General features: G+C 44.2%; 1 protein-coding gene across 2 annotated transcripts in view; it reads left to right on the forward strand.

Moving 5' to 3' along the window:
• The window catches only part of FZR1 (fizzy and cell division cycle 20 related 1), a 51945-nt gene that overhangs the window by 19788 nt on the left and 8888 nt on the right, over positions 1-23269 (forward strand). The window contains exons 1-7 of one of the 2 annotated variants that reach the window (XM_069978002.1): positions 9490-9659; positions 15681-15836; positions 21083-21208; positions 21824-21887; positions 22028-22155; positions 22410-22492; positions 22588-22771. In XM_069978002.1, coding sequence (XP_069834103.1) covers positions 15768-15836; positions 21083-21208; positions 21824-21887; positions 22028-22155; positions 22410-22492; positions 22588-22771 — 654 coding nt within the window. In that variant the 5' untranslated portion in view covers positions 9490-9659; positions 15681-15767. Of the gene's footprint in view, positions 1-9489; positions 9660-15680; positions 15837-21082; positions 21209-21823; positions 21888-22027; positions 22156-22409; positions 22493-22587; positions 22772-23269 lie in introns of those variants that run through there. The other variant, XM_069978003.1, reaches the window with a different exon arrangement.

Raw genomic sequence — 23269 nt, forward strand, 5'->3', positions numbered from 1 at the left:
AAACTAGTTGTAGCACGAAGGGGATAACTTCCATTTTCATGCTCCTCAAGAGCAATGTCATTCTGGAAGATTGCATCACTATCTGGAAGAAGGTATGGAATTGGTCAACCGCAAACAAGCACTGATCAGCAAGACAAATCGAGGAGCCTGGGCTGTACAAATGATCCATGTATGTACAAATGAGCCATGGAAACTGACAGCACAAATATACATGTATCTGTGCCGTCGGTTTCCAGATTACACAGAATTACATACTTACCTACCTGCTGCTGTTGTGATCTGGCATTCTATTCTTCGGCTTTCCCATCCAGCTGCTGTATCTTTAGGCCCCGCCTCCTCCAGCTGTCAGTCATTCCGGAGGAGGAAGCTGTCTGAAGATACAGCAGCCGGACAGGAGAGCCAGAGAACAGGATGCCGGATCACAGCAGCAGCACATTAGTCTTGTATACACTGCTGTGCGATCTGCAAACTGATACATATGCCCATCTGTACTGTCACTATGCATTTATTGTTATCGGTTTACACAGAGATGTGCAGCCGATAATACATTTTGAAACCTGTTCTAAAGACACAGTCAGCTGTCTGATTTTACACAGAATTGTCACTTTTACACAGGCTGATTATCGGCCACAGGAGCCAATGGTACTTTACCTTTGAGGATGATTATCGGACATCAATGAGCTCCTTGATCTCACACTCTAAGGCCATGTTCACACAACGTAAGTTCCGCAGTAATCACGGCCATTGTTGCAACGGCCGTGATTAGTACGGAACTTACGTTGTGCTGCAGGCTGAGGGAATCCCAGCCGGAGTGTATGCACATATTATACACTCCGGAGGGAATCCCTAGTGGCGCAGCGAGGAACTGACATGTCAGTTTTCTTTGGCGCAAGAAAACCCTATCAGTGGACACTATGCAGCGTGCGGCTGTATAACGTTAAAGAAAAAGTATAAATGAGACAATAATGTTCTTTAGGGTAGCTTCACATGTACTGGATCCGCAAAGGATTTCATGCAGATATGGGACGCGGACCCTTTAACCCCCGGCTGCCTGCCCGCAGCCCCAGACCGACGCATAAATTACCTGCTCGGTGCCACGGCTGTGTGAAGCTCCCGGCTCCCCTTGCTCCTCATCCGCCAATCAGTGCTGCTGTGCACTGATTGGCTGATGGGGAGCATGGGGAGCCGGGAGCTTCACACAGCTGCGGTGCCGAGCAGATAATGCATGCTTCGGGCCGGGGTTGCCGGGGTTAAAGGGGCCGGGTCCCATATCTGCAGCGGCAAATCACAGCGTGAAATCCGCTGCGGATCCAGTACGTGCGAAGCTACCCTTAACCAGAAATTGCAGCCAGGGAAAGGACCCTGTAGCTCATATTCACTTTTGTGAAGACCGCCTCCTCAGCGGTGCCTCACTAGCAACCAGGGGTGCCTCACAGTTTGGGAAGCACTGCTCTAAACCATACAAGAACTTCAGCAATGGTTTACAGTAGGTTTAAGGTAGTGAAAATTGTAGGCGTTATCTGGTATACACACAACTGTAAGTAGGAAATACAGTGAAACTGGGCTCTTCAGGCTACATCACATTTCTAAGCCTCCAGTGTCCATGTTTAGTCCTTTGCACTATGAACATGCTATTTGACATGTATACAGTGCACACATGGTGGTTTTTACTGAAACTTGTGCCCCTAAATTTGCATTCAACTCTGCAATAATAAAAGTGTTGACACAGCTGATTTCGCATACTGAGGTTATTTTTATTTATAATAACTTAATTAAAATAAATCTATAATTTTATATCTGCCATTAAACAGTAAGCGGGCATTTACTGAATCTGCAGCCACACATCCACAGCCGTATCAGTACATTAGCACAAAATTTTAAACCGATTAGGAGCCCCCTACATTATAGTTATTCATGATGTTGGGAGCTTCAAGGTGTACGCCCCCCCCCCCCCCTTCCCCATTTCCGGATCTCGGGCCACCCGTTCGCCGCCACGCTCTTTTGGAAACAACCAGTGACATCCTGCTCCCTCCGTAAATGGCTGGTCAGCATGGATGTTATACTGTCTATGCTGACCATCCATAGGGAGTGGGACATTATTGGATGTTTCCAAAACACAAGCATTGGTAAGCAACAGATGGCCTGAGATCCGGAAGTGGCGAACAACTCTTTTAAGAGCATTTTATACATTATTAGGCTATGTTCACACAACATATATTTGGGTAAAACCACAGCCATGATTATTACGAAAATATACGTTACCTTGCCGTCTATGGGATCCCAGCCGGAGCATATACACATATTATACGCTCCAGCCGTGATCCCTAGCGGCGCCGCAAACAACTGACATGTACGTTTTCTGCAGCCACTATTCATGGAATAGCGGCCGCAGAAAACCATGTTAGTGCACACTATGGAGCGAGCGGCTCCGGCTGCTCGCTCCATAGTGCGCTGTGGGGAGTTCTGATGCGTGCGCACACGGATGCGCCCGCATCAGAACTCTGCGGCACCAAAGATCATCCGGCCAGTACTGCAGTACCAGATGGGATGATCTTTTCACAGACCGTCCACTCCGGACGGGTCACAGAATGGCCGGTCTCTTACGGTGTGAGAATTTAGCCTTATTGTGTTATACATTATTGTCCCGTGGCAAGTCACTCCTAATAACTTAGCGATGTGTAGACTGCTGATGTAACTTAGTCATTTTGCACTTGTACAGGAAATCTGTCTGCCCTTACACCCTACATACACTGCTCTCCTACTAACCTTCTGTGCCCACCAGCACTCCTGGCACAGGCACTGTTCTGCTTCTGCAGTCAGCTATGGGTCACCTTATCAACACTGTTACAGGGGGCATAGGCAGTGCTGTATTTACCACTAGGGTACGTGGTCGGGTGCCTAGGGCAGCACCTTGCAGGGGGGCAGCACCAGGTGACAGGGGGAAGGAAACTAATTTTTTTTTAGTTTCCCGCCTCCCGTTGCCAGTAAATCTGGTGTCTTTTCGAGGGGGGGGGGTGGTATTGGTCTGGTCTGTGTGTTAACCAGTCACAGTATGGCGGTATTGGTCAGGTATGATATGGGTGTTATCCAGTCACAGTATGGTGGTATTGATCAATTCTGTTATGGCGGTGTTATCCAGTCACAGTATGGCAGCATTGATCAGGTCTGGTCTGGCGGTGTTACCCAGTCATCGTATGGAGGTATCGGTGAAGTCCGGTGTGGCGGTGATAAATGTGAGCTATTACCTACCAATCCTGTGGTGAGAATTCCTTCAGACAATATGGAGACGGCTCTAATCATTGATTCAATGTGGAAATTTGTTTGTTTTAACTCCTTAACTCCCGCTGTTTACCCGAGCGCTGTGTGTAAACACACAGCGATCGGGTAATGATGGCTGCTGTAATACACAGCAGGCCATCTTAGCTTGTCAGCACGGGGGGGTGGATTACACCCCCGTGCCGACGATCGCTGTAATTGGCTGATTTATTCAAATCAGCCATCTACAGTGATTTTCTGGTTCCCGGGTCATAGGTGACCCGAGGCCCCGGAAATCAATAGTGATTGGTGCTGTCTGAGACAGCACCAATCACCATCAGTGTATACAGTGAAGGGGGCCATGGTGCCACCCTCCAGATCACCTCTATTGGCCGGTCAATAGCGGCAATCTAAGTAAAAAAAAATATCTTTACTTTGCTCTGGACCCCTCAGTTAGTTAGCTGAGGAGTGTGTGGTGTGTGAGCACCATACTCACCTGATCCCAGCGCCGGAGTGAAGATCTGCGGTCCCGCTCTTAAATCTCCGTCGTCTTCTTTCGGCTACCGTCACCTTTTTTCGGCTATCTTCGTCCAGGTACATTGTACTGCCCCCAAGCGGCTGATTAGTGTATTATAATACACTAATCAGTGGCTTTGGGGTGAAGCGGTAGCTTTTTTTTTTTTTTACCCTTCCGCAGTAGAGTGCTGATCAGCAACTCCTCTTTTTTGGCGTAGGGTTTTTTTTTTCCCCTTCCCCCCTTTTTTTCTATATCCTACTGCCACTGTCTCCTGATAAGTACCACACATAATTGCGGCATTTATCAGCAACTTCTTTTTTGGCGTAGGTTCCCCCCTTACTGTTAAACTACATTACACTATACTAGCCCACATTACACATTACATTACTTGAAATAAAGTTTTACACTACACCACTACACTACATTACATTTACATACCCCCATATACCAATCCCCGTATAAAAATGGCCCAGAGAGTGTTTTCAGTGGAAGAGGCATACGCTCTTATTGTCTCCAACACCGAAACAGCCACTGAGGATGAATAGGGGGATCCTCCATTCATCCTCATCATTATCATCATCATCCAGTGATGATGAGTATCCACCTATGCGTCCAAGAAGGACGCCTCGGGCTGCCCCCTAGACATGTCATCCCATCCCGCCCCCTGTCCCCCAGACAGGTGACCCCATCCCACCCCCCAGACAGGTGACCCCATCTGGACCCCACACCCCCAAAATTATCAGCCCCGGATTCCTGGCTTTGTGGCAATGGCAGGAATCCAAATTAACCCCACAGGTCTCAGAGAAATAGATTTTTTCAAGCTCTATTTCTCTGGTGACCATGTAAATTTGATGGTGGCGCAAACAAACCTGTACGTGCACCAATTTATAGCCCAGAACCACTCCTCTTTTTGCTAGGCCCATGGCGTGGACCCCTGTTGATGCAGCCAAAATGACAACATTTTGGAGGCTCCTGCTGCACATGGGCCTAATAAAAAAAAAACACAATTCGGCAATACTGGAGTGGGGATATTATGTATAATACCCCACTTTACACTATGGCCATGGGACGGTTTCAATTCGAAGCCCTCCTAAAATTCTTGCATTATAACAACAATGCAAGTTGCCCCCCACGAAATGATGCCTCGTATGACCGACTGTACAAAGTACGTCCTGTCATAGAGCATTTCTTAGCCAAATTTACTGAGATGTATATCCCAGAGAAATACATCTCAGTAGATGAGTCCCTCCTCAGCTTCAAAGGAAGACTATATTTCCGCCAGTACCTTTCCAATAAAAGATCGCGGTATGGCGTAAAATTATACAAACTCTGTGAGAGTACCTCAGGGTACACTTACAGATTTAGGCTGGGTTCACACACAGTATATTTCAGGCTGTATTTGGTCCTCAAGTCAGGTCCTCATAGCAACCAAAACCAGGAGTGGATTGAAAACACAGAAAGGATCTGTTCACACAATGTTGAAATTGAGTGTATAGCCGCCATATAACGGTAAATAACTGCCATTATTTCAATATAACAGCCGTTGTTTTAAAATAACAGCAAATATTTGCCATTAAATGACGGCCATCCACTCAATTACAACATTATGTGAACATAGCCTTTCTGTGTTTTCAATCCACTCCTTGTTTTGGTTGCTATACAGCCTCACAAATACAGCCTCAAATATACATAGTGTGAACCCAGCCTTAGAGTATATGAGGGTAGGGACATCCAAATCCAACCACCAGAATTCCCCCCCCATCCTCGGAGTTAGTGGGAAGATTGTTTAGGAACTGATCTTCCCAATGCTGGATAGAAGTAATCACCTGTATGTTGATAACTTTTATACCAGCATCCCCCTGTTTCGGTCCCTCACTGCCCGAGCTACTGTAGCTTGCGGCACGATCCCAAAAAAATCAAAGAGGCCTCCCAAGTCATCCAGTTAGACAACTGATGGCAAGGGGTGCGAGCAAGGCCTATGTCTGTGAAAATATGTTGTTGGTCAAATATAAGGACAAACGTGATGTCTTTATTTTGACCACAATTCACAGGAATAGTAACCCCTGTCCCTGTCTGTGGTACCACAAAAGTGGTGAACAAACGTGATTGTGTTCTAGACTACAACCAGTATACGGGAGGAGTTGATCTCTCAGATCAAGTCCTCAAACCAGAAAACCAGATGAAGGTATAAAAAGGTGGCCGTATATCTGGTACAGATAGCGATGTACAACGCTTTTGTGCTGTACCGATATGCCGGCCACCCGGGGAAATTCCTTAAATTCCAGGAAGCAGTAATAAAAACCCTGATATTCGGCAGCCACGGAGAGGGCCCCAGTGATTCTGGATATGAAGGACCCCGTATAGTACAGGGACAACATTTTCCAGGTGAAGTTCCCCACACTGGAAAAAAGAGATTCCAAAAGAAGTGCAGAGTGTGCCGTAAAAGGGGGATCAGTAAGGACACCATTTACCAGTAAGACACATGTCCTGATCACCCCAGCCTCTGCAGACTGGATCGCTTCAAGGCGTACCACACGTCATTGTAGTTCTAAATTTTCAAAATTTCAAAAACCCCTTTTTCCTATTTCAGGGGTCACGTTGATCTGGGGATTATTCTGATCGCCATTATGGAGTCGGGAAGGAATTTTTGCCCTGTGATGAGGCTACTGTTATCTACCTCACAAGGGTTTTTTGCCTTCCTCTGGATCAACACAGGTTGAATTTGATGGATTCCTGTCCTTTTCAACCTTATAAACTAATAATTGGCCTAATACCCCCAAATAAATTAAAATTGTCCCTTTTCCCCAACTAAATAGGCATGGCCCCCATTCCCATTAGAGGCTTGCCATGTTGCATTTACAAAGCCTCTATGCTTTCGGGACAGTAGAAACCCCCCACAAGTGACCCCATTCTGGAAACTGCACCCCTCAAGGAATCTAATAAAGGGGGCAGTGAGGATATGGACCCCCTTGATGACGGGCACACTTGTGCTGTGAAAATGAAAAAACAAAATTTTTCACTTTCACGTCACATTGTTCCACATTTGTGCTTGTCACCAGTGGGATCCATATGCTCACTGCACCCCTTGTTAGATTCCTTAAGGGGGACCCTATGCTGTCAGGACAGTGGTAAACCCCCACGAGTGACTCCATTCTGGAAACTACACCCGTTAAGGAATCTAACAAGGGGTGCAGTTAGGATATGGACCCCTTGATAAATGACATTTTTCACTTTCACGTCACATTGTTCCACATTTGTGCCCGTCATCAGTGGGGTCCATATGCTCACTGCACCCCTTGTTAGATTCCTTGAGGGATGTAGTTTCCAGAATGGGGTCACTTGTGGGGGGTTTTCAGTGTTTGGGCAGCACGAGGGCTCTGTAAATGCAACATGGCCCTTGAAATCCATTCCAGTGAAATCCAGCTTCCAAAAGCCAATTGGCGCTCCTTCCCTTTGGAGGCTCGTCCTGCGCCCCCTTGGCACTTTATGTCCACATGTGGGGTATTTCCGTACTCGGGAGAAACTGCGCTACACGTTTTGTTTTGTTTTTTCCTTTTATCCCTTTGTAAAAATGAAAAACTTAAGGCTAGAACAACAAGTTTTTCTTTTTTTCAGGCCACATTGTTCTGAAAATCTGTGAAGCACCTGTGGGGTCCAAATGCCGCACCCCTTGTTACATTCCTCGAGGGGAGTAGTTTTCTAAATGGTGTCCCTTTAGGGGTGTTTTTTAGGTTTTGGCACCCCAGAGCCTCTGCCAGCCTGAAGTGGTACAGTCAAAAATGAACAAATATAATGGAGGCGTTGAAATTTACTAGGCGCTCCTTTATATCTGAGGCTTGTGGTTGTGTCGAATAGTGCAATAGGGCCACATATGGGGTATTTCTATAAACTGTAGAAACAGGGCAATAAATATTGGGGTGCATTTCTCTGGTAATAGGTAAATAATTATGAAAGATATTGAATTACAATAAAATTTCTGCATGGAAAATTGACATTTTCAATTTTTGTACACACTTAGCTTTTATTTCTGTGACTCCCCTAAAGGGTTAAAAAAAACTTTCTGAACGTGCTTTTGCAGAGTTTGGGGGAGTGGAGTTTTTTTTTTTTTTAAATGGGGTGCTTTGTGTGGCTTTCTAACATACAGTCCCCTCAAATACACTTGCACTGCTAAACCTGAACAGGCTCCTAAAAAAATCAGATTTTGAAATTTTACTGAAAATTGCTACTAAAGTTTTAGGCTTCCTCTTGTCTGAATAAATTTAAAGATAGTTTCATAAATGCCGCCAACATAAAGTAGACATGTTGCTAATGCTATGTAATATATAATTTAACCATTTTCTGTATAAGCAGAAAGGTTTCAAAGTTGGAGAAATGCAATTTTTCACGTTATTTGGTTTTTTTTTTCCATAAAGATTCCTTATAAGTATCGACTTCAATTTACCAGAAATGTAAAGTAAAATATGTCACGAGAAAACAATCTCTGAATCAGCCAGATGGGTAAAAGCATCCCGAAGTTATTAATGGATAAAGTGACACAGGTCATATTCATAAAATTTGCCTCTGTCCTTAAGAGGACACTGTCACCCCCTTTTTGCATTCTGACATCTCTACACAGGTGTAAAGGGTAAATTTTGCAGTTTTCACACCTTATTTTATATCATACGTCATGGTGCTTGTTCAAGTAAAGTCATCTTTTATCAACTGCAGATTGTGGTAAGTGGGCGGGACATAGCGACATTAGCGCCACTTAGCCCCGCCCACAATGGCACAGTTGGCCCCGCCCCCTCGCCGCCCATTGGAACAGGCTGGCCGAAAGGTCTAGACCCCACCCCCTTTACGGCGGCCAACCAATGGGCATCAAGGGGGCGCGGGCCAACTGTGCCGTGGTGGGTGGGGCTAAGTAGCGCTAATGCCGAAAAGCCACACCCACTTAATGCAATCTGCAGTTGATAAAAGGACACTTTACTTGAACAAGCACCATGACGTATGGTATAAAATAAGGTATGAAAAATGCTAAATTTACCCTTTACACCTGTGTAGAGATGTCAGAATGCACAAAGGGGGTGACTGTGTCATTGTAAGGCCACTTCAGGCTCTGTCCTTAAGGGGTTAAGCAGTTAAAATCATGAAAGATAAAAACCATAAAAAATGTGATTCAGACAATGTTTCTTCATGTAGAGAAATATGGCCGAAACCACCCTCCCATTTCTTCCCCAGTAGTCATGTGCTGGTACCAGGCTCATTGGCCATACGCCTACTGGTTACCACATGAGGGTCTGGCATCTGCTGCATGTGGTGACGTACAGTAAATGTGGGAATGCGGCCTAAGACTGATCAGATATCAATACGATGTTCAGTAACTAGAAAATCCTGATGCTAATTGGTGAGAAGATGGGGGTCTGCAGGTGTAGTGCCCAGGGCAGAACCAGCTGGCATAGGGGGAGCCACAAGAATGGGGGGGGGGGGCAGCAATCATTGGTAACATTAGGGAGACCTATGGGCAACAGATCCACTGGTCCATTGTTTGATACATCTCCTCATAGATCTTTGAACCCCAGAAAGCTTCAGCCTCCCTTGTATGTACTAGATCCCTGCACATATCCCTGCTGGACCAGCAGTCACTTCCCCGGATCTCCCTATCCCCACACTACAAGATCTCCGAGGTGTGACAGAAATGGCCGCGCAGCTACGTTCTGCGCATGTCTGGTTTCCACGGAGACGCGTGCGACTGGTTTTCCTGTGTTGGTTCGAAAGCAGTGACGTTGCCAGCGCTTCCCGACGTGCAATGCGGGAACTAAATCTGAAAGGGGGAGGGGAGGACGAGAGACAGCAGCGCCGCCATATTGGCACCGCGAAGTGAACGGAAAGCTGGGAGACCGGGGATCAGGCAAGTAGGGGAGGGGGTGATCTGTTTGGGGTACGGCGGCCAACGCTCCACCGGAAACCGTTATATGTGGTGGATGAAGTGCCGGCCAGGCTGCTCCCCCGCCCCCACAGGGCACAGACCCCCGAATAGCTGGAAGCCTGGAGATAAACGGGCTCCTCCATGGTGCCCCCGCCTCTGTATGCCCTGCTGTCACCGGCCTCGGATGATGGCGGGGGGGATCCGCAGCGGCTGCTCTTCTCTCCCTTTGTTTCCCAGGGTCTGTGCGGTGTGTGTATAGGAGGCGGCGGCACCATTTATATACCCGGCGCCATGTATTGGTGATTACAGACCCGGCGCCATGTATAGGTGATTACAGACCCGGCACCATGTATAGGTGATTACAGACCCGGCGCCATGTATAGGTGATTACAGACCCGGCGCCATGTAATGGTGATTACAGACCCGGCGCCATGTAATGGTGATTACAGACCCGGCGCCATGTATTGGTGATTACAGACCCGGCGCCATGTATTGGTGATTACAGACCCGGCACCATGTATTGGTGATTACAGACCCGGCGCCATGTATTGGTGATTACAGACCCGGCGCCATGTATTGGTGATTACAGACCCGGCGCCATGTATTGGTGATTACAGACCCGGCGCCATGTATTGGTGATTACAGACCCGGCACCATGTATTGGTGATTACAGACCCGGCGCCATGTATTGGTGATTACAGACCCGGCGCCATGTATTGGTGATTGCAGACCCGGCGCCATGTATTGGTGATTACAGACCCGGCGCCATGTATTAGTGATTACAGACCCGGCGCCATGTATTGGTGATTACAGACCCGGCGCCATGTATTGGTGATTACAGACCCGGCGCCGTGTATTGGTGATTACAGACCCGGCGCCGTGTATTGGTGATTACAGACCCGGCGCCGTGTATTGGTGGTTACAGACCCGGCGCCGTGTATTGGTGGTTACAGACCCGGCGCCGTGTATTGGTGATTACAGACCCGGCGCCGTGTATTGGTGATTACAGACCCGGCGCCGTGTATTGGTGATTACAGACCCGGCGCCGTGTATTGGTGGTTACAGACCCGGCGCCGTGTATTGGTGGTTACAGACCCGGCGCCGTGTATTGGTGGTTACAGACCCGGCGCCGTGTATTGGTGATTACAGACCCGGCGCCGTGTATTGGTGATTACAGACCCGGCGCCGTGTATTGGTGATTACAGACCCGGCGCCGTGTATTGGTGATTACAGACCCGGCGCCGTGTATTGGTGATTACAGACCCAAGCTCTGGTTAAATGAAAGCTCAGCTGTGATTGGTTATGGGCGAATCAGAGAGGTCTCACCCTTAAGGGTCAGTTCACACTGAGCAAAAGTGGCGGAACTCTCCGCCAAGGAATCACTTCGGATCCCATCTGTATCAGTGTCCCACAGTGTCTCTATTCTTTGAGCGCAGAGTGACGGAAGAGATGGTGTGTGAGCCCTCCCATTGATACACTGAGGCAGGTGGGATTGCGTAAAGGAGGGTTCCGCCGCCGGAATTCTACCGCTTTTGCTCCATGTGAACTGGCCCTTAGTCCTCCTTCCCAATCAGAAAGCAAAACTGCTGAGCAAGGCGCAAATGCGTAATAAATATGTCTGAGCAGAGATGACCAGAAAAAAGTGAAGGTGCAAGCGCATTGATAAAGTCCACCTTGTTCTTCTCCTTGTGTATGGTTATTGGCTGTTACACCAGCATTAGGCATCAGTGACTCCTTCTTCTCCTTGTGTATGGTTATTGGCTGTTACACCAGCATTAGGCATCAGTGACTCCTTATCCTTCTGTATGGTTATTGGCTGTTACACCAGCATTAGGTATCAGAGACTCCTTCTTCTCCTTGTGTATGGTTATTGGCTGTTACACCAGCATTAGGTATCAGTGACTCCTTCTTCTTCTCCTTGTGTATGGTTATTGGCTGTTACACCAGCATTAGGCATCAGTGACCTCTTCTTCTCCTTGTGTATGGTTATTGGCTGTTACACCAGCATTAGGTATCAGTGACTTCTCCTTGTGTATGGTTATTGGCTGTTACACCAGCATAAGGTAGCAGTGACTTCTTATCCTTGTGTATGGTTATTGGCTGTTACACCAGCATTAGGTATCAGTGACTCCTTCTTCTCCTTGTGTATGGTTATTGGCTGTTACACCAGCATTAGGTATCAGTAACTTCTTCTCCTTGTGTATGGTTATTGGCTGTTACACCAGCATTAGGTATCAGAGACTCCTTCTTCTCCTTGTGTATGGTTATTGGCTGTTACACCAGCATTAGGTATCAGAGACTCCTTCTTCTCCTTGTGTATGGTTATTGGCTGTTACACCAGCATTAGGCATCAGTGACTCCTTATCCTTCTGTATGGTTATTGGCTGTTACACCAGCATTAGGTATCAGAGACTCCTTCTTCTCCTTGTGTATGGTTATTGGCTGTTACACCAGCATTAGGTATCAGTGACTCCTTCTTCTTCTCCTTGTGTATGGTTATTGGCTGTTACACCAGCATTAGGCATCAGTGACCTCTTCTTCTCCTTGTGTATGGTTATTGGCTGTTACACCAGCATTAGGTATCAGTAACTTCTTCTTCTCCTTGTGTATGGTTATTGTCTGTTATACGAGCATTAGGTATCGGTGACATCTTCTTCTCCTTGTGTATGGTTATTGGCTGTTACACCAGCATTAGGTATCAGTGACTCCTTCTCCTTGTGTATGGTTATTGGCTGTTACACCAGCATTAGGTATCAGTGACTCCTTCTTCTCCTTGTGTATGGTTATTGGCTGTTACACCAGCATAAGGTAGCAGTGACTCCTTATCCTTGTGTATGGTTATTGGCTGTTACACCAGCATAAGGTAGCAGTGACTCCTTCTTCTTCTCCTTGTGTATGGTTATTGGCTGTTACACCAGCATTAGGTAGCAGTGACCTCTTCTTCTCCTTGTGTATGGTTATTGGCTGTTACACCAGCATTAGGTATCAGTGACCTCTTCTTCTCCTTGTGTATGGTTATTGGCTGTTACACCAGCATTAGGTATCAGTGACTCCTTCTTCTCCTTGTGTATGGTTATTGGCTGTTACACCAGCATTAGGTATCAGAGACTCCTTCTTCTCCTTGTGTATGGTTATTGGCTGTTACACCAGCATTAGGTATCAGTGACCTCTTCTTCTCCTTGTGTATGGTTATTGGCTGTTACACCAGCATTAGGTATCAGTAACTTCTTCTTCTCCTTGTGTATGGTTATTGTCTGTTATACCAGCATTAGGTATCGGTGACATCTTCTTCTCCTTGTGTATGGTTATTGTCTTATACACCAGCATTAGGTATCAGTGACTCCTTCTTCTCCTTGTGTATGGTTATTGGCTGTTACACCAGCATTAGGTACAGGGTGGATTTGTTTTAAATCAAACTGATTTAAATCACGATTTAAATCACGATTTAAATCACTAGTCCGGAAGGCTTGATTTAAATCAGTGATTTAAATCAAAGTTTCTACCTAAACTAGTTCTTGCTACTTTAACATGCAAGTAGATGAAGATTTTTAGAATCACTTTTTATATTACTTTTTTCTCCCCAGTTTAATGGGTTAATCATTCATATTTGGACACCACTGTTCTGTTGTACTTAGGAAGGAGAAAAATAATCCTGAACTTAATAACAATTTAAATGGATTTATTCAACTGAAACAATAACAACATTACAGCATACGTTATTTGCTTAAACAAACATCCATGTTAACTAATTTGGCTAAACAAAAAAAAATAAAAAAAATAGTCCAAACAATCAGAAACATATTGTCTAACTTCTTGGACTTGGTACTGAAGGGGATGATTCTGTATTCATAGGTTTGTGGAACAATAGGATTAAGGTCTTTTTCTCAACTCTGTTCATGTTGTAACATTTGAGAACATATACAGCCTTTATTCTACTGAGTTAAACAACTCAGCTTTATCTCATGATGGAAGAACCTTTGGATGGTAAAATATTTTCCTCAAAAAGCAGTTTATTGAAAAAAATCCGATTTAAATCAAAAAAATCCGATTTAAATCAAAAAAATCCGATTTTTTTGATTTTTTTAAAAAAATCATTGATTTTTATCCACCCTGATTAGGTATCAGTGACCTCTTCTTCTTCTTGTGTATGGTTATTGGCTGTTACACCAGCATTAGGTATCAGTGACTCCTTATCCTTGTGTATGGTTATTGGCTGTTACACCAGCATTAGGTATCAGTGACTCCTTCTTCTCCTTGTGTATGGTTATTGGCTGTTAAACCAGCATTAGGTATCAGTGACCTCTTCTTCTCCTTGTGTATGGTTATTGGCTGTTACACCAGCATTAGGTATCAGTAACTTCTTCTTCTCCTTGTGTATGGTTATTGTCTGTTATACCAGCATTAGGTATCGGTGACATCTTCTTCTCCTTGTGTATGGTTATTGTCTGTTACACCAGCATTAGGTATCAGTGACTCCTTCTTCTCCTTGTGTATGGTTATTGGCTGTTACACCAGCATTAGGTATCAGTGACCTCTTCTTCTCCTTGTGTATGGCTATTGGCTGTTACACCAGCATTAGGTATCAGTGACTCCTTCTTCTTCTCCTTGTGTATGGTTATTGGCTGTTACACCAGCATTAGGTATCAGTGACCTCTTCTTCTCCTTGTGTATGGTTATTGTCTGTTACACCAGCATTAGGTATCAGTGACTCCTTCTTCTCCTTGTGTATGGTTATTGGCTGTTACACCAGCATTAGGTATCAGTGACTTCTTCTCCTTGTGTATGGTTATTGGCTGTTATACCAGCATTAGGCATCAGTGACCTCTTCTTCTCCTTGTGTATGGTTATTGGCTGTTACACCAGCATTAGGTATCAGTGACCTAGCGACATGTCAGAGGTTTGTATCAATCGGGGTCTGGGGTGTTGAGACCCCTGCTAATCATTAGAGTGAAGGGGGAGACACACGGAGAAGCGCACGCTGCCTTTTCATCTTCGTCTAACTGCTAAATTAGTGGTGGACGGAATCATAATGGAGCCCTATGGAACTTCCAGTAATCGCTGTGCTGGAAATTCTAATGGGCTATGTATAATTTCCTCCACTGCTACTTTAGCGGTGAGACAGAGATAAAGAGGCAGAGCGCACCCTGCTCCGCATCTCTGTCCCTTCATCCTAACGAATGGCAGGGGTCTTAGCACCCGAATACCTACAGATACAAACTTCTAACACATCGCTATGTCAGAATTTTTTTTAAATAGTAGGTATGATTGTATGTGCCAAAATATTAAACATTACGAGTCCTTTAAAGGGGTTGTTCACCAATATCTTTTTTTTCATTCAAATAAACTGGTGGCAGAGATTTGTAATGTACTTGTATTTAAAAATCTCCAGTTCTTCAGTACTACTTAGCTGCTTTATGTCCTGCAGGAAGTGGTGCATTCTTTCCAGTCTGACACAGTGCTCTCTGCTGCCACCTCTGTCCATATCAGGAACTGTCCAGAGCAGTATCTAATCCCCATGGAAAACCTCTACTGTTCTCCAAATTAGAAAGAATACCAATTCCTGTGGGGCAGCTGATAAGTACTGGAAGACTTGAGTTTTTTTTTAATAGAAGTAAATTACAAATCTCCGAGCCCCGCTAGAGACTCTTATACTTAGCCCGTGCACGAAGTCCCGCTCCCGCCACCGAGATATCACCGTCAGAAGTCCGGCGCGCGCGCATCAGAGATGAGTCTGACGCTCATAGAGAATGCATAGAGCCATCATTCTTTAAGAGCAGCGGACTCATCTCTGATGCACGCGTGTTGGGCTTCCGACGGTGACATCTCGCTGGCGGGAGCGGGACTTCGTGCACGGCGTAAGTATAAGGGTCTCTAGCGGGGGGTCGGCCTTTCTCTACCCTGGCAAGGGGGGGGGGGGGGTGACAAGTTCCCTTTAAGTAAAAATTTAAACCGTTTACATAGGTCTGTAATAATGGAAGTTTTTTTTGTCTCTCTGTGCCTTAGGCATTAGGTGGACACTGCCACCAGAGCTGAACCTCGTGGTCATCTCCATTCTCACTCCCATTTCCGATTCTACACTTCGCAGTTAACATGGACCAAGATTACGAAAGGCGCCTGCTGCGCCAAATCAACCTCCAGAATGAGAACACTATGCCTTGTGTAAGTTGCATGATTTTTTTTTATTTTTTTTTAAGGAGCTTTTTACTTTGACAGATTATACCATCCCATTTAGCACAGCATGTGTTATAAGGAGCAGCAGGTCACGTGCTCAGCCATCACTATATTCAGACTCCTCCTCTCTGTCATCTGCAGTGCCCTCTCCATCTCGCTGCAGGAGATGGGTTTCATACAGGAGGAGATGTGGAGAATTGCTGAACAGTGCACTTCTACTGGCTTATTTTAAGGGTATATGCACACTGAACAATTCTCGTGGAATTTCGAGCGGATTCTGTGTGAAAATGCACGCGGTATGCAGTGCAGACTCTATGCATCGATCGCCAAAGATACAATGATCAGAACCCCCCAGTCACACTTCGGGGGTCCCGATCGGTCAGTGACAGGATGTAAGTGCTGCAGGGGTTAATGGCGGGCCACGGCGTAATCGCGGCGGCCCGTTATTAACAGTAAGGGCCTGGCTGCATATAGCAGCCGGTCCCCACATGCTTTGAAGTGAGCTCAGCTCCTGAGCTCACTTCAAAGCACCACCAGACTCCATGATGTACGGGTACGGCATGGGTCCTTAAGGGGTTAAATGAATAATTTCTTCACTGAAGTGATGCAGTAATTCAATGAAATGATCGGTTCACATTGCATTTTCATTGAGTTACTGTATGCCGACCCGTTAAAGGTCAAATGCAGAAGCATTAACAGCACAATGGGGCCACTAGAGGGGCAATATTAGATTCAAAAGGTACAGCATACATAAGGCAAACATCAACTGTATAGTTGCTGAGGTAATTTTATATATTTTATTTTTATGTCATTAAATGTACTATATCAGGTCTTTCTCTAGCATGCCTGATAAAGACCTTCTATGGTGGAAACATTGCCTTATTGTACTCAGCTATGTGAACTTCACCAAGAATTCACTACTACCGGATGCTGTTGGACTTACTTTGAAATGTAATCTGGCCACTGCTTGGGATTGGGGACCCTCTAGCACGTACCCACTTTGGCTGATGTAAACTAATCTATGGTCTGGTGTCGTTGGATCTTTCATATCGCCTTCTCCTTTCCCATCCCCCATTGCTGCTTCGATTGCCTCTCTGGCCATAAGATGGCGATGATGGGGCATGTACAAGTAAAAAGCAGAAATTATAAGGAGACAATAACACATGCAGAGGAGAATGAACTACAACTGATGTTTCAGATGCCGGTGATAAATATACAGGATGCTACTCAATAAATCCTGCACCGCAGATGCTACCATGGCGCCGTACTTTGACATCTCCACTAGCTCTGAGCAGGGGTAGATATTGGCTATGATTTACACCAGTTCACTGGCATAAACCATAGGACACTGCATCAAGGCTTCACTTCCTGGATAAAATGGTGATGTCACGACCCGACTCCCAGAGCTGTGCGGGCTGTAGCTGCTGGAAAAGGATGATGGCAGGGGGACACTGAGGGACACAGGGCACTGGAGGGACACTGAGCATCCCTCTGCCATCATCCTCTTCAGCAGCCACAGCCCGCACAGCTCTAGGAGTGGGGTTGTGACATCACCATTTTATCCAGGAAGTGAAGCCTTGATGCAGTAGTAAGTGCAGGGAAAAAGGCACTTTATAAGCATTTCCCGTAATAAGTGTATATTGGTGATTTGTATAACTTTTGGGGGGCAACACAATACTTTAAAAAAAAAAAAATTTCCAACAGACTTCTCCTTTAAGCCTATCTCACTCATAGGTGAAATCGTTGAAAGACTGTTTACACGGAACGGTCTGCAAATTTTTTGCGAAAGATCATTGATGATTAAGATCAAAATGAACGATTTCTCGCTCGTCGCTTGATCGTTCGCTGTGTTTACACGGAACAATTATCGCTCAAATACGATCGTAATCGTGCAAATTCGAACGATAATCGTTCCATCTAAAAGTACCATTATTGTAGTATGTGTTGAATCAGCTATTAACAGAGCTGTGAAATTAAAGGGGTTATCCAGGATTAGAAAAATATGGCCAGTGAATAAAGCTGAATTGTAATACCACACACAACCTAATGACAGGAGTGAAGCTGTTTTTTCAAATTGGATAGGGTTCACACAAAGAAATCTCGGTAGTGTCGCGGTAGGTTTTGTGTCAGTCGTAAATTTTGTGCAATTTTATTATTTTTGCGTTTTTTTTGTTCCTGGTCCAATCTCCAATTGTGCGCAGTGTCATTATTATATGACTTGAACTCCTTTTTGCACAGTCTCCAAAACCTCTGAGCAGTTGTATTTGTAAGTTTCCAGTGTGGCCCTGTCTGGATTTGCTTGCGTTGATCACGCTACCGGCACCTTTCCAAAAATTTATTGCGCACGCTACATAAAAAAGTACAGAGAAGACTGGGTTCACTAAATGGACTGAGTTTTTGCAGTCCATTTAGCAGATTAATTTTTTAACCTCTTTCCGCATCAAGGTATAAGTGTACGTCCTGATGCAGGTGGGGCCGTTTAGAAAGGGGTCACATGGCGACCCCGCTCTGAACCGCCGCTATCCCGGGTACTGCTTGTAGCTCGGGACCGCCGCTGTTAGCAGGTGCCATGTGATTGCAGCACCTGTTAACTATACATTTAAATGCAGCTGTCAAAACTGGCAGCTGCATTTAAATGTATGATTCCCCTCCCCCTTCTCCTTACCATAGAGATCACTGCAGTAATACTGAAAGTTCCCCTCCTCTAATAAAAGTTTGAATCACCCCCCCCTTTTTCCCATTTTATAAAGAAAACTAAATAAACAAATAAACATTTGGTATCGCTGTGTATCTTGCACGGTAAATGGCATAATCACCAACCCGCCAAAGTGCAAAATTGCGCGGTTTTTTTTGTCACATCAAATCCATAAAAATTGTAATAAAAAGTGATCAAAAAGTCGCATATATGCAATCTAGGTACCAATAGAAAGAACAGATCATGGCGCCAAAAATGACACCTCATACAACCCCATAGACCAAATGATAAAAGCGCTTTAAGACTGGTAATAGAGCAATTTTAAACACATTAAAAACAAAGGTTTTAATTTTTTAAAAGCAGGCAGATAAAATAAGTTGTATAAATGACATATCGTTTTAATCGTACTGATTTGAGGAACATATATAACATGTCAGTTTAACCATAGGGTGAATGGCGTAAACACGAACCCTCCCATTGTAATGTACAAATAGTGACACAAAAAATAAGGGCTCATGTGGGTCTCTAGGTGAAAAAATGCAAGCGCTATGGCCTTTTAAACACGAGGAGGAAAAAACTAAAGCGCAAAAAACGAAAATTAGCCCGGTCCCGAAGGGGTTAAATGGCTGCTTTTAACATGCACAGAAATGTGGTCAACCATGTCTTTTTTGTACGTTAAAAAGAAAAAAGAATTTAATGGAAGTAAATGGCTAAAAAGTATCCAAGGATTTTTTTTCTTTCTATTAAAGGGATATATTAAACAGCCTGCAAAAACGCAGTGTGGCCCTAGCCTAAGGCTAGTGATACAGACGCCATGCAAAGTATAAATTCCCCCATTGTCTGAATTGTTTATCCAAAACCAGAAGTGGTGCCAAATCACAGCAAATCAGTGCTGCATGTGAATAGCACCTATGCTGGGATCTGCATTCCCCATCCCCCAATTCCCTCCATTTCTAGCTTTCTCCCTCTATCTGCTGGGAGCTCCGCCCCTTTCCAGCTGCCAGCCTGTTTAGATTTAAGGAACCGCCCTCTTTTGTTTTTTGGTGAAGACAAGAGAGTCCCCTCTGAGCACTGGCTGTAGGTCTGTTCAGCGTCACTTGCTCACAATGAAGAGACACCTTCCTGCTCCGCTCTGTGAAGTCCAGAACTCTAAACTCTGGGTAATTATGGGGACTTATAGTTGTATTATATCTGCCCTGTACTATCTGGAGGGACTGTATTTCTGCCGCTCTTTGGTCATTATGAGTCAGTCTTTAGTACTGCACTTACATTTTAGCACTTTTTGCTTAGTATGTGGTGGACTTTTAGTTTTCTGGATGATATCCTTATTCTTTGGTAATGACTGAGTAACTTTAGGCTACATTGGGGACCATTGTGGGTTGTTAGTATTGTCTGGTCTGACCACTGACATAGTTTGCTAATCTATTGTGTCGGCTTAGCAGATGAAGGTATCACACACGCAATACTGGTAGTACTAAGAGGTGTGCCCCCCCATCTGATGATGTGATTGCAGGGCAGTGCCAGTCAGGTTTAGAGGCCTTCTGCCCTTTATTGCACAGCCGGGGCTGCACTACACAATACAATGTAGGTAGGAAAATCTCTCTATAGGGGGTGATGTGAGTGCAGCCTTCCTGGCTATTGCAAGCTGCACTTAATCATAATGATGGGACCCATGTGAACTCTATCAACAGTGATGATGAAGTGTGATAATGCTATGCGGAGTGTGGAGTGTATTCACATGTGGAGTCACCTCCTGGGTGATCAGTTTGAAGGTTTCCTGATGGGGGGAGGGTTGCCAGCTGGAGAAACAACCTACATTTAGCTTTTTCCTTGTTGCTCTGGATCTTTCTGAATGGCAAGCACAAGCTGCTGTGAGGCCTTCCTTACAATGACCCCCCCCCCCCCCCCCTTTTTTTTTTTTTTTTTTTTTTTTCCCCCATGAACCTTTTTTCTAGGTTTTATTTTTTTCCTTTACAGAGAATCTCTATGAACAGCATGCTCTGCTTTATGCTTTTAGGGTTTGTGGCTATTCCCGTGTTTCGAGACTTGTAACTGAGGCTCAACGGACCCCACCTTTTTTTTTTTTCCCTTCAAATATTAGTATATTATTAGAAAAATGCAGAGAGAAAAATTGCAAAAAACACCATGTATCACCAGTGTACAGCCGGCGGTATTGAAGGGTTCCCAGTCCCTTGCCTCCGACTTTTAGAATCAAACATAACACTTGGGTTACTGAGCCAATGTTTTGCATGTCAGAAAAAGAATTCCTGCTGACTGCTTGGGTCTATTCTGGTACAGTAGCGTATCCCAGCCGGCGACGTCCATGCACATAAGGCATATGGATGAATATTGATAAGTAATGTGACTGCATTATCTCATGTATTTACATCAATTTGAGGAACATGTAACCCAGTATCTTACAATTGTATAAAAAAAAAACCTGTATGGATTGGTGCATGTGAACCGTCCTACCTTTAAAAACAATCACAGTATTATTTATTCTGACCATCTATTCCTTTTACACTTGTTTTTTATGCAGGTCTCTGAGATGAGAAGGACGCTGACGCCATCTAATTCTCCTATGTCTTCTCCTAGTAAGCATGGAGATAGGTTTATTCCATCTAGAGCCGGAGCAAACTGGAGCATCAACTTTCACAGAATAAATGTAAGTGATATATTAACCCCTTGGTGCTGCAGTTTTTATTCATACCATGTTTTTACACACACACACACACACACACACACACACACACAATCTTTTTTTACTTCTGAGGTGAATTGAAAAATACAGCAGTTCTGCTTTTTACTGTAAATTTTACAGCCTGCATTATGTGGTATAAATAATGATATAGTTTTACACCTTGGGTAAATGACATGGAGACACCAAACCTCTCCGGGTAGTTACAGTAGGAGATCAGCTGTCAAACTGGCAGCTCACTTCCTGCAGCAACAGATTCCCGCCGTTAAAAGCAGACTAGATCAGAATAAGCCCCAATAGTGACAGCTGTAGAAGGCTGTATCTGCGATGACTAAGGGGTTAATGTGAGTAAATGTGATTCTTTTGGAAAGTGTTACTAAAATCCATTCTTACCACTGTGACACTTGTGATGGCAAAACTCTCACATGCATTCACGACTACATCGGTTTGGGTAACATTTTTGGCCCACGGTTCTTCCTGCATTTCATGGTGCTAAACAGAAAATAATGGTTAAGATTCATGACTCCTAAACTATCTCTCTTTTCATGGTTTTTTTTTTTTTTTTTTTTTCCCCTTTGGTAGGAAAATGAGAAATCTCCAAGTCAAAACAGAAAAGCCAAAGATGCAACTTCTGATAGTGGAAAAGGTGAGAGATTCCATAATTTATTATCAATATAATATTGGAAATATTCTCTGATCAATTCAAGCGTTGCTTAAGTGACACTAGTTTATTTGCAGGTTGCTGGTAATGGGATTGATCCCCTTATATGTCGTCTTTTGTTTCAGATGGCTTAGCATACTCTGCTTTGTTGAAGAACGAACTGTTGGGTGCTGGAATTGAAAAGGTTCAGGACCCCCAAACTGAAGACCGTCGGCTTCAACCATCCACACCTGAAAAGAAAAGTCTTTTTACGGTACATGTCTTTATATTCTGACATCTCCAGTTTCCCCTTTTTTTAAAAAAAAATTCGGGAATAAACATTCTGTGAATTTGGATAGTGCCAGATCGAGAGTGTATAGGGAAGGATATAAAGTAAATACTGTATCTACATTCTGTCTGTATATTTTGTGGTTTACATTGACAGAAAAGAGGAGACCATTATGTTGATATCAATGCGTAAATGTATGTCTTTTTTTTTTTTTTTCTTCCATTTTTCTTGATGTACAGTATTCCTTAAGCTCAAAGCGATCAAGCCCTGATGATGGAAATGAGGTGTCTCCATATTCTTTGTCACCTGTGAGTAACAAAAGGTAAGCATTTCAGTCACTTTCAGAAGTGCAGGAGGTAGTTCAAAGCTACGATGTGGTGATTTTCTTTATACATTTCTTTCCCATTCACTCCACAGTCAGAAACTTTTGCGCTCTCCTCGAAAACCCACACGGAAGATTTCTAAAATTCCATTTAAAGTACTTGATGCTCCAGAACTCCAAGATGATTTCTACCTTAATCTGGTGGACTGGTCATCTCTCAATGTTCTGAGTGTGGGATTGGGGACCTGTGTATATCTATGGAGTGCATGTACAAGTCAGGTAAGAAATGCTTTTTGTGTATTATACGTAGTGTTGTGTATACATAAAGAGGTACTCTAGTGATTTTGATATATATTTATATTATATATTTTCTCCTTTTAAATCACCTGGTGTCAGTAGGTTATATAGATTTGTAAGTTACTTGTATTTAAAAATCTCATGTCTTCCATTAATTGTCAGCTGCTGTATGCCCTGCAGGAAGTAGTGTATTCTTTCCAGTCTGACACGGTGCTCTCTGCTGCCACCTCTATCAAGAGCAGTATCAAATCCCTATAGAAAACCTCTCCTGCTCTGGACAGTTCCTGACACAGGTTGCAGCAGAGCACACTGTCACTTCCTGCAGGACATGCAGCAGCTGATAAGTACTTGAAGACTGGTAATTTACATCTATTTCAAAATGTCCAGTTTTCAAGAAAATAATATAGATTGAATATTTTAAAATAGAAGAACATTACCAGTCAATATAACCTTCTAAAAACAGTTGATTTGAAAGATAAA

Source organism: Dendropsophus ebraccatus, chromosome 7 (assembly GCF_027789765.1).
Source record: "Dendropsophus ebraccatus isolate aDenEbr1 chromosome 7, aDenEbr1.pat, whole genome shotgun sequence".
Classification (NCBI taxonomy): Eukaryota; Metazoa; Chordata; class Amphibia; order Anura; family Hylidae; genus Dendropsophus; species Dendropsophus ebraccatus.